The sequence below is a fragment of the Pan paniscus genome, chromosome 1, assembly GCF_029289425.2.
Source record: "Pan paniscus chromosome 1, NHGRI_mPanPan1-v2.0_pri, whole genome shotgun sequence".
Classification (NCBI taxonomy): Eukaryota; Metazoa; Chordata; class Mammalia; order Primates; family Hominidae; genus Pan; species Pan paniscus.
This window is the reverse complement of record NC_073249.2, coordinates 52,336,971-52,350,050: the sequence shown is the minus strand read 5'-3', so window position 1 is coordinate 52,350,050 and position 13,080 is coordinate 52,336,971. Positions and strand designations below refer to the sequence as shown.

General features: G+C 34.3%; 1 protein-coding gene across 1 annotated transcript in view; it reads right to left on the bottom strand.

Moving 5' to 3' along the window:
* Window positions 1-1,057: 1,057 nt before the first annotated feature.
* Window positions 1,058-13,080, bottom strand: part of F13B (coagulation factor XIII B chain) — a 29,090-nt gene continuing 17,067 nt past the window's right edge. The window contains exons 11-12 of the mRNA XM_034943016.4: window positions 3,388-3,601; window positions 1,058-2,279 (exon numbers count right to left, since the gene is read on the bottom strand). Of these exons, the coding sequence (XP_034798907.1) occupies window positions 2,246-2,279; window positions 3,388-3,601 (248 nt within the window). The 3' untranslated portion in view covers window positions 1,058-2,245. The remainder of the gene's footprint in view (window positions 2,280-3,387; window positions 3,602-13,080) is intronic.

Below are 13,080 nucleotides of genomic sequence, written 5' to 3'. Positions count from 1 at the left end.
GACAAGCTCCACAAGAGCAGAAACAGTCTGTGTCTTATTCATTGTTTTATTTTCAGTGCTCGGTGTAATGCCTAGCATAGAGTATGAGCTTTGACTTTGCAAATGCCATTCCTTCTACTTGAAGTGTGTTTTCTAGTTTTGTAAACCTCAGATTTACTTTTTTTTTCCAAGAAGCTTCCTATACCACACTCATACAAAAAAAAAAAAGGTTAAATACTACCTACTTTGTGCCACCACTTTACTTCGTACATGCTTCCACTGTTGCACTTTTCAAAATTTTTATTTCTTTAGCATGTGGAGTTTACTTTGAGCTGCACTGCCTAAATAATTTTTTATCTCCTCGCAACATATAAAAATCAGTGCATTTCACAATTAACAAATCAGAACATATGGCAATACTGGATACAATATTCCACCATGACAATTATTCACCTTGAGCGAAGTAGTTGTCCAGGTTAAACAGTGCATGCCATCTCCAGTTCACTAGAAATATCACTAGATAAGCTACAATCATCACCCATTTTGAGTCTGCAATCACTAGCACAAGTTTATCTCTTTTACTAAGTAAGTAGTTTTTTACTTTGTGAGTTCTTTGAAATAACGAGGTGAATTTTAATCATTTTGAATCCTGCACTACCCAGCATGTTCCCTGGGATATAGCAGGTGCTCAATAATGTTATTTAATTGATAGATTGGGAAATTTATTTAAAAAGATTAATGCTTTTCTGTTGATATTTAATTTTAATTAAAATTCCATTTTTATGAGATCCACTGTGGGAATCTACTATAGGAAATTAATTAAAATAATGAATATGAACTCAAGGACAGTTCTGAAATATACATGTTTAACATTGAATGAATTAATACTTATTTAATCCACAGAGTTAGGTCAGCTGTGGCGTCATTTCCAAAAGAAGCTATTTCATACCCAGCAGTAGAGAATTGTACTTTGGGCATTTGAGAATATCATCGTAATGAGAAACTAAGATCTTGAGTTAGAAAAACTGAGTAGTTTCTAGAAAGGAAAACTCGTTCTAATACCAACAACCAATCCTAATCGGGGTCCTAGTATCTGGGTACTAGTGCTATTACATATGCTTATGAATGAGCTGAAATAATTAGAAGTATAACTCTCACTTCAAATGAAAAAGTGACAGTGTTGCTGTTTCATGTCTCTAACAGACCTTGATAATACTGACACTCATTTTTTGATGCTTGTAGGACTCTCTTATTTCAGATTTTGTAGTCTGCATAATTCCAAAAATTATTTGATCTAAAAAAAGACTTGAAAGTGTAAAATGTAAAAATGCCAAGAGTCCTGGGAGGCCAAGGCGGGTGGATCACATGAGGTCAGGAGTTCGAGGCCAGCCTGGTCAACATGGTGAAACCTTGTCTCTACTAAAAATACAAAAAAAAAAAAAAAAAACCATAGCGGGAGTGGTGGTACACGCCTGTAATCCCAGCTACTTGGAAGGCTGAGGAAGGAGAATTGCTTGAACCCGGGAGGCAAAAATTGCAGTGAGCCAAGATCATGCCATTGCACTCTAGCCTGGGCGACAGAGCAAGACTCTGTCTCTAAATAAATAAATAAATAAATAAAATTAAATAAAATTCCAAGAGTCATTCTTTCTTTAATTGTGTCTCTTTAACAATATTTGAGCACATGTTCAAATATGGTAGTACACCACCTCATAAACAATTTGGTTATTAACGTTGTAGCAAATATTACAGTTAATTTTAAAAGTTTTTTACATTTAGAAAGTCTGAAGGGTAGTCTCTTCTGCCTTTAGTAAGGCAGATCCTCTAATACAGCATATAGTTTCTTATCTCTAGTGTGTTTGGCCCTTTAATAGTGACATAAACTTTGAATTAAGGGTAACAAAAGCCTTAATATTAATAAAGATGACGAATGTGAATGTGAAATTTTTGCACATACAGTATATTGAAAACAACTATATAGTCTAGTCAATGGGCATTAGGAAATGAAAATATGATGTGTAGATTAATTTGTAACAGATGGAAGACATACAAAAGAGATTAAGTTCTACATCAAATCATACAAACTAAAAATTAGACATTTATTGGTTTTTATTTATAAATAACGAAATGTTCAGCACAAATAATTTAGATTCAAATATTTAAGCAAGGAAAAACTCAGAAGTTTTTAACTTATTTCCTCAAAATTATATTTTATAAGGAATTTCATGATGTATTGAAATATGACTCCTCTTTCTGCCATTCATTTCTATGTTCTTAAGGGTTCTTGATAAGACAGAGTGCTTGAGGGGAAAAAAAGAGATTTTTGAAATAAGCATCAATTGCAGTCAGGTGTTAATTACAATCTTAGCCTTTCAATTTTTCATATAATGAGTCATTGTTTTTATTAAGTACTAATAAGAATAAATGATCTTACTTAGTAAATAATACCACCAGTTCCCTTTTAAAAATGCAATATTATTTACTACACTACTTACGATTTTTTAAATATTTTCTACATGTTTACCTTTTTCTCTTAAAAGTGAGAAATTCATACTGTACCAAAACATTTAAATAGCATATAAAATTTTTTCCACCCTGATGTTACCACAATTAGAAATAAAAATAAAAATGTTTCCCACTATTGTGTGTCTTTTAAATATTTTTTTGCTAGAGTGGTCAAAGCATCCAAAAAACTGACTTTATGTAGTTCATACAGTTCATTGTTTGCATTTTTTAAAACAGGACCACATGCACTTTGCCACTACTTATATTTTTAATATTCTTAGTTGAACAAAAAATATAATTTCCATTTTTTATATATAGTGTCTTCAAAAAGGGTTAAAATTGTGATCCTACAAAATGGTTTACATCATTTTATTATACTTTTTTAACATTTCTCTAAGAAAATTGTTAAATTATTTCCTGTAAGTAGCAGAGGATATATTTTTTAAACTGTCATATGAGGAAACACTTTAGTATGTAATTTCCAAAAGTTACACAAAAATGTGGTCCTGAAAATAAATACCATATTTTCCAACCTTTATTAGTAGTGCTTGAACTTATATTGAGAAGTAGGAGAAAGTGTGATTTTTGTCCTTATCACAGAACATAAAGGTTAATTTTTGCACATTGAAATATTGCACGTATAAATTGGTTTATTTTTCCATTTGCCAAAGTGTCACAAATATCAAATGGCAAACGTTGCTTTCACTTCAGACAATTCAGAAGGCCTGTTGAATTGATTACCACTTCCAGTTGTTTGTTTGGTGTAAAAAAAATGAAGAAAATATTATTATTTTTTATTTGAGATTGCCATAATGTATGAGTGGTATAGAACATAACATTTCTGAAATGTTGAATAACAATCTGACCAAAAAAAATAATCTGACCAAAAAAAAAACTTCTTACCTTTGTCTTGGAATACATCTTGGATATTTTAACTGCCCTCTGTCACATTGCATTCTAAGTATAGATCCAGTAATATATAATTCAGCTGGATAAGTATCTCCTCTACAAATAAACTCAATATATTCACCATGCAAAATGTGTGGTCTATTGTCAAAATCCCATTTCAGAAGTAAATTATTCTTTTCCATTTCAGTAAAAGATAATGTGCATGGCTCTGGGAACAACAATTTAAAAAAAAAAGAAAGAAAAAGAAGAAAACTATCTTGTTACATCTTGGTAAGAACAGGAATCATTGTGTTGCCTACTCATGAGGACCTTAAAATTCTCAGGCCTAAGAGCAGCAAGTCAGTTAATCAGAATTAATATTTGAGTCAGAAAATATGTTCAAATCTCACAGAAAACAGTGAGCCATTTCTCTCTGTGGTCCTGGATTTGGAGAAAAGGTATTTTCTTCCAGTTTTAAAAACTAAAAGGTATTTTAGTTTTATGTCATTAGCTTTTTCAAAGATAGCAAACAAACAAAAAGGTATTTGGGGGGAAGCATTGACAGTTACTAATGGTCATTGATATCATGCTCTTTTCCCTTTTCCTTCTTCAGAAAGTTCAAATAAAATTCTCATGAGACAAATTATTAATTGCTGTATAAATAACATTTTATGGAAATGTAGATTCTCAACACTGACCCAAGCTTTATAACCTCATGCCATCCAAAATGGTTGACAGTTACTTCTCTTTCAAATTTCTAGTCAAGAAATATCAAGACTGGATTAAGACGTTTTAAATTCTAAGCATACAAAGTATAATTGTGTCCTTTCCCATGTATCATAAACCAAAGAGAATGGTAAAGTATGTATTAATATACACAAAAAAACCTCTGATTTTTTTTACAGAATAAAAACATTAATATTTCTAAAATATCAAATATCAAATTATTTCAGAAAATGGGATTTCTTATGTCCTTATTTGTCTCCTGGATGACCTAGCATCAAGGAATAACTTCTGAGACAGGTAAAAAGGTCCAGAGTTGCTAATATGGCATATCAATCATATACCTGTAGTACATTAACAAACTTACTTACAGTATGCCCTCCCTGATTGCCTACAGGGGATACATTTCAAGAGCCCCAGTGCATGCCTGAAACCGCAGATAATGCTAAACCCTGTTGTCATTCTTTTGGAACATCTTTCTGTTCATGTTTTCTGCCCACAAATTTAATGTCTCTTCCACCTCAACTAAACATTTATTATGCACTGTGGCTTGTAACTTTTGCAGTTTGAGGTGCAACAACAAAACTAGCATGGATTTCTTTTTCCTTCTTCACACTTTCATAGACAGAAGACTCATTGTTACCATGGATCTTAGCAACCTCAGCATACATTTATTTTTCCTTTCTTTTTAAGTTAAGAGTTTCCGCCCTTTCACTTAAAGGAAGCACTTTACAGCTACTTTTTAGCATATCTGGGGCAGGAAGGATGGAATGGCATGAAATTTTATTATACTACTCAGTGCATAATTTAAAATTTATAAGTTGTTTATTTCTGAAATTTTCAATTTAACGTTTTCAGACTGCAGTTTACAGCAGGTAACTGAAACCACAGAAAGTGAAACCGCAGCTGAGAGCACTGTGTTCAGTTACTTTCTTCAACAACTACTTATTAAATGCCTATGTGTCAAACATTATTCTGGAAGTGCTACAGGTGATGAAAATGAACAAGAATTATTACACTCATTACAAGATAGTTGTGAAAACGAAGTCAAATAGCACTATAATTTACGATGTCACTGTTCTACAAAACATGAGATTTAAATTAAAATAAATTTAAAAGTTGATTCATGGACCTTTAACTTTCAGCTATGACAGAGGAGATTATATCAAACCAGCACTTCTATTAAGAACCAGAAAATCTGAAAAACAGGAAGCATTTCGAGGTATCAGAAAACCTCCAAGGAACTTAGTCAAGGAAGTAAGTTTCTGGAAAAAATGTATTCAGGTGAGTTCAACATCTATGTGAGGCTGGGCACGGTGACTCACACCTGTAATCCCAGCACTTTGGGAGGCCAAGGCGGGCGGATCATCCGAGGTCAGGAGTTTGAGACCAGCCTGGCCAACATGGTGAAACCCCATCTCCACAAAAAAAAAAAAAAAAATAGCCGGGCATGGTGGCATGCACCTGTAATCCCAGCTACTTGGGAAAGCTGAGGCAGAAGAATCTCTTGAACCTAGAAGGTGGAGGTTGCAGTGAGCAGGGATCGCACCACTGCACTCCAGCCTGGGCGACAGAAGGAGACCGTCTAAAAAAAAAAAAAAAAAAAAATTCTATGTGCCATTTTTTTCTCTTGAGGTGTTTGTTGACTCTAAGTCTGACCTGAGAGGTTAGATGATAGAGAATGGTAAGCATAGGCATACAGCCAGCAGAACTTCTGAAAATCTCATGGAGTTGAAGATAGAAAAATGAGAATTTCGGTAAACCAAAGCAGCCAGGACTTGAAGAATAAAGAACTTAGAAGGATAGGAAGTGTAGAGATATGAGCTTGAGGCTCTGCACTAGCTTTTCCCTAAGGTACTGCTTATCCTTGACTTGTATAGAGGCATAGGAGGAGAAGCCAAGCAGAAAGTAAATAAAAAGTTACAGTGGGCATTTGGCAGTCTCCCAGTAATATCAGAGACAGTCAAGGAGAAAAAGCTTTAATACGCACAACAAACCCTCTGTGAAGAGCCCTGGAGAGTTACAGTCTGTGAGAAAAGGCAAACAGAGGTCTGAAAACAAACATAGAGAAAGCTTTATTTCTAATTGTATTAAAACCAACTCCCTCTACCCTAATCATCAGCTAGAGGATGAGATGAGTCTTCTTTGGAGTAAGCTGACATCATCCAAACCTCCTGAAATTTTCCATGTATAATATTTGGAATTCAATCAACTGTTAACAAAAATATCAAGAATTTGGGGCTAGAAAATAGATCCAGATATTGGAGTTTGCAGACAAGCCTTAATAAAAAGTATGAATTATATGTTCAAGAAGTTGATGTTAAGCTAGGATCTTTCATCAGATAACTCAAATCTACAAAAAGAAAATATGAAATAGAAATGCAAAGATAATAACTGAAATTGAGAACTCAAAAGATGAGTTTAAAGCAGATTGGATACATCTAAAGGGAGGATTATTAAACTAGAAGAAAATTACCAAATAGAAACAAAGAAATGATACAATGAGAAAATTACCAAAAAATTACTACAGTGAAACAAGAAGAAAATGAGAGAAAATATAGATTTAAAGAGACAATGGCATAGCAAAAAGATGTAATATATGTAATATGGCATCACAGAAAAGGTGAGAAATGTACATTTTAAAAGATATTAGCCAAACATTTATAAAACCCATGAAGGATATCAAGTACATCAAGATTCAAGGAATGCTACTAACTTGAAGAACAAAATGTACAAAGAGAGTCTCATTGTGTTCCATTGATCTCCCTGGGAGCTGCAGACCGGAGCTGTTCCTATTCGGCCATCTTGGAACTAACTCATATATATATATATATATTTATATATATATATAGAGAGAGAGAGAGAGAAAGAGAGAGAGGGAGAGATTTGTTTCTGATTTGTTTCTAAGGAACTCCAGCTGGGCAACACAGTGAGAAATGGTACACTCCTGACCAAATACTGTGCTTTTCCCAAGGTCTTAGCCACCGACAGACCAGGAGATACCCTCCCTTGCCTGGCTCAGCAGTTTCCACGCCCATGGAGCCTTGCTCACTGCTAGCTCAGCAGTCTGAGGTCAACCTGTGACACGACAGCGTTATGGGGGGAGGGTCATCTACCATTGCTGAGCAGGGGTTACAATCCTAGTCTCTGATAAAACAGACTTTAAACCAACAAAGATCAAAAGAGACAAAAAAGGCCATTACATAATGGTAAAGAGATCAATTCAACAAGAAGAACTAACTATTCTAAATATATATGCACCCAATTCAGGAGCACCCAGGTTAATAAAGCAAGTCCTTAGAGACCTGCAAAGAGATTTAGACTCCCACACAATAATAATGGGAGACTTTAACACCCCACTGTCAATACTAGACAGATCAACGAGACAGAAGGTAAAGAAGAATATCCAGGACTTGAACTCAGCTCCGGACCAAGCAGACCTAATGGACATCTGCATAACTCTCCACTCCAAATCAAAAGAATATACATTCTTCTCAGCACCACACTGCACTTATTCCAAAATTAACCGCATAACTGGAAGTAAAACACTCTTCGGCAAATGAAAAAGAACAGAAATCACAACAAACTGTCTCTCAGACCACAGTGCAATCAAATTAGAACTCAGGATTAAGAAACTCACTCAAAACTGCACAACTACATGGAAACTGAACAGCCTACTCTTGAATGACTACTAGATAAATAACGAAATGAAGGCAGAAATAAAGATGTTCTTTGAACCCAGTAAGGACAAAGACACTACATACCAGAATCTCTGGGACACATTTAAAGCAGTGTGTAGTGGGAAATTTATAGCACTAAATGCCCACAAGAGAAAGCAGGAAAGATCTAAAATCGACACCCTAACATCACAATGAAAGAACTAGAGAAGCAAGAGCAAACACATTCAAATGCTAGCAGAAGGCAAGAAATAACTAAGATCAGAGCAGAACTGAAGGAAATAGAGACACAAAAAATCCCTTCAAAAAAATCAATGAATCCAGGAACTGTTTTTTTAAAAAAGATAAACAAACTAGGTAGACTGAGAGCAAGACTAATAAAGAAGAAAAGAGAGAAGAATCAAATAGATGCAATAAAATATAATAAAGGGAATATCACCACCAATCCCACAGAAATACAAACTACCATCAGAGAATACTATAAACACTCTATGCAAATAAACTAGAAAATCTAGAAGAAATGGACAAATTCCTGGACACATACACCCTCCCAAGACTAAACCACAAAGAAGTTGAATGTCTGAATAGACCAATAACAGGGTCTGAATTTGAGGCAATAATTAATAGCCTACAAATCAAAAAAAGCCCAGGACCAGATGGATTCACAGCCGAATTCTACCAAAGGTACAAAGAGGAGCTGGTACCATTCCTTCTGAAACTATTCCAATCAATAGAAAAAGAGGGAATCCTCCCTAATTCATTTAATGAAGTCAGCATCATCCTGATATCAAAGCCTGGCAGAGACACAACAACAACAACAAAAAAACAGAATTTAGACCAATATTCCTGATGAACATCGATGTGAAAATCCTCAATAAAATACTGGCAAACCAAATCCAGCAGCACATCAAAAAGCTTATCCACCACGATCAAGATGGCTTCATCCCTGGGATGCAATGCTGGTTCAACATACACAAATCAATAAACGTAATCCATGACATAAACAGGACCAATGACAAAAACAACAAGATTATCTCAATAGATTCAGAAAAAGCCTTTGACAAAATTCAACAGCCCTTCATGCTAAAAACTCTCAATAAACAAGGTATTGAGGGAATGTACCTCAAAATAATATGAGCTGTTCATGACAAACCCACCGCCAATATCTTACTGAATGGGCAAAAAGTGGAAGCATTCCCTTTGAAAACTGGCACAAGACAGGGATGCCCTCTCTCACCACTCCTATTCAACATAGTGTTGGAAGTTCTGGCCAGGGCAATCTGTCAAGAGAAAGAAATAAATGGTATTCAATAAGGAAAAGAGGAATTCAAATTGTCCCTGTTTGCAGATAACATGATTATATATTTAGAAAACCCCATCGTCTCAGCCCAAAATCTCCTTAAGCTGATAAACAATTTCAGCAAAGTCTCAGGATACAAAATCAATGGCAAAAATCACAAGCATTCCTATACATCAATAATAGACAAACAGAGAGCCAACTTATGAGTGAACCCCCATTCACAATTACTTCAAAGAGAATAAAATACCTAGGAATCCAACTTACAAGGGATGTGAAGGACCTCTTCAAGAACTACTAACCACTGCCCAATGAAATAAAAGAGGACAGAAACAAATGGAAGAACATTCCATGCTCATGGATAGGAAGAATCAATATCGTGAAAATGGCCATACTGCCTAAGGTAATTTATAGATTCAATGCCATCCCCATCAAACTACCATTGACTTTCTTCACAGAATTGGACAAACCTACTTTAAAGTTCATATGGAACCAAAAAAAGAGCCCACATAGTCAAGACAATCCTAAGCAAAAAGAACGAAGCTGGAGGCATCAGGCTACCTGACTTCAAGCTATAATACAAGGCTACAGTAACCAAAACAGCATGATACTTGTACCAAAACAGATATATAGACCAATGGAACAGAACAGAGGCCTCAGAAATAATGCACACATCTACAACCATCTGATCTTTGACAAACCTGACAAAAACAAGAAATGGGAAATGATTTCCTATTTCATAAATGGTGTTGGGAAAACTGGCTAGCCATATGTAGAAAGCTGAAACTGGATCACTTCCTTATACCTTATACAAAAATTAACTCAAGATGCATTAAAAATTTAAATGTAAGACCTAACACCATACAAACCCTAGAAGAAAACCTAGGCAATATCATTCAGGACATAGGCATTGGCAAGTACTTCATGACTAAAACACCAAAAGTAATGGCAACAAAAGCCAAAATAGACAAATGGAATTTAATTGAACTAAAGAGCTTCTGCACAGCAAAAGAAACGATCATCAGAGTGAACAGGCAACCTACAGAATGGGAGAAAATTTTTGCAATCTATCCATCTGACAAACAGCTACCATCCAGAATCTACAAAGAGCTTAAAAAGTTTACAAGAAAAAAACAACCCCATCAAAAAGTGGGCAAAGGATACGAACAGACACTTCTCAAAAGAAGACATTTATGCAGCCAACAGACATGTGAAAAAATGCTCATCATCACTGGTCATCAGAACCACAATGAGAGACCATCTCACTCCAGTTACAATGGCGATCATTAAAATGTCAGGAAACAGCAGATGCTGGAAAGGATGTGGAGAAATAGGAGCGCTTTTACACTGTTGGTGGGAGTATGAACTAGTTCAATCATTGTGGAAGACAGTGTGGCGATTCCTCAAGGATCTAGAACTAGAAATACCATTTGACCTAGTGATCTCATTACTGCGTATATACCCAAAGGATTATAAGTCATTCTGCTATAAAGACAAATGCACAGATATGTTTTTTTGCAGAACTATTCACAATAGCAAAACTTGGAACCAACCCAAATGTCTATCAATGATAGACTGGATTAAGAAAATGTGGCACATACACACCATGGAATACTATGCAGCCATTAAAAAGGATGAGTTCATGCCCTTTGCAGGGACATGGATGAAGCTGGAAGCCATCATTGTAAGCAAACTATTACAAGGACAGAAAACCAAACACTGCATGTTCTCACTCATAGGTGAGAGTTGAAGAATGAGAACACATGGACACAGGGCAGGGAATATCAAACACCAGGGCCTGTCTGTGGGGGTCTGGGGGAGGGATAGCTTTAGGAGAAATACCTAATGTAAATGAAGAGTTGATGGGTGCAGCAAACCAACATGGCACATGTATACCTATGTAACAAACCTGCACATTGTGCATATGTACCCTAGAACTTAAAATTTTATATATATATATATACACACACACACACACACACACACACATATATGGAGAGAGAGAGAGAAAGAGGGAGATGACCAATAGGATATACATGGAGTGTAGTAACATACACCTAGTATAGAAAGTTGGTAGGGTTGGTAGGTATAAACCGAAATATATTAGTAATTACATGAATATGTAAATAGACTATTCCATTACAAGGAAAAAAATTATAAACTGCATAAGTATATTTTAAAATAAGGTATATATTGCTTATAAGAGAGGCACACTAAAAGTAAAAACCCAGAAGGTTGGAAGTTAAGGGATGGAAAAATGTGTACTACATGAATGCTTGTCAAAAGCCCCTTGGTGCAGCTAAAGGAGACCTCAAGGGGAAAAAAAAGGCAAAGCATTACTATATATGAAGGAGGTCTTTTAAAATTAGACAATGCCAATACACCAAGATACGAAGATTTAGTGTCTCAATTTGTGTGTGTACCTAATGAAATAGTATCAAAATACAAAAGCAAAAATGGACAGAACTAAAATTAGTAATGTTTTAAAATGCCAAGTGAGACTTTAACATGCTTCTCTCAGTGATTGATAGAAAACAAACACACACAAATCAGTACAGCTTTGGATTAACTTAAACATCAAAAACAAAACTCAATCCAATTCACATATATAAAACAGTGAACCCAACAATGACAAAGTTAACTTTTTTCAAGTACAAAAAGAACACTTACCTAAAGCAAATACATGCTTGTTATAAAGCAAATATCAACAAATTTTAAAGTGCAGATATATTTCAAAGTGTCTTAATTGAATTAAACTAGAAATCAGTAACCAAAAGAAAACTAGAAAATCCCCTAAATATTCAGAACTTTAAAAAGAAACTTCTAAATGATTCAGAGCACAGAGAATATATCAAAATGAATACTATAAAATTTTTGAGCTGAATGACAGTAAAAATCCAAGATGTAAAAATGGTTTGGATGAAGTTAAAGTTGTGCTCAGAGAGAAATTTCTATTTTTAAATTCATGTATTAGAAAAAATATAAATGCTGAAAATTAGTAATCTATGTATTCATCTAAACAAGCCAGAAAAAGAGTAACAAAAGAAATCCAAGAACATAGAAGAAAGGAAATAATAAAGATAATAGCATAATTAATAAAATAGAAAGCAAAATTTGATGAATCAACAAATGCAAATGTTGGTTTTTTGAAAACACTAATAAAATGTATAGACCCTTATCAAGGCATGTCAAGACAGATACATATTAATAGAAGTAATAACAAAAGATACGTCAATAAAAACATCAAAAAGAGGATAGGAAGATGTCATAACTACTTTATGTTAGTAGATTTGACAATGTAGTTGTAATGAACCATCAAGAAACCACTCCCTACCAAAACTGACAGAAGAAGAAATAATTACCATTATTTGTTAAACAAATCGAAGCTGTCAATTTGTCTTTTCACGGAAAAACTCAAGTCCCAGATGGCTTCTCTGGTTAACTCTTAAAATTATAAAGGAAGAAATAGCATCAATCCAGAGAACCAGAAAAGACGGAACACTTCCCTTTCATGGGATGAGGTCAGCACAAACTTGATATCAAACCAGAAAGGAAAATAACCAACCAGTCTTTCTCATGAAAATAGATGAATAAAATATTGATAAATAAAAATATAACATATAATATGCATAATTTATCACAACCTTGTGGAATTTCTTATGGGAATAGAATCATGCTTTAACATTCAAAAGAAGCAATATAATTCATTAAATTTGCAGGGGAAAAAACAAAAGTAATAATCATGTAATTATTTCAACAGATATTACTAAAAATTAAACACAGATTGAAGATTCTTTAAAAATACTTTTGGCAAAATAGAAAGAAAGGTTTTTATACCTTTAACTTGATTTTTAAAAAAATATTTATAACAACACATAGAGGTGAATTATCAAAGGTTTTACTTATGAGAATGGGAAGCAAATAAAGATATCCACTACCTCTTCCATTCAACATTGTACTGAAGTCCTAGCCAGTGAAAGAAGATAAGAGAAGTAAATAAAAGTCAGAATT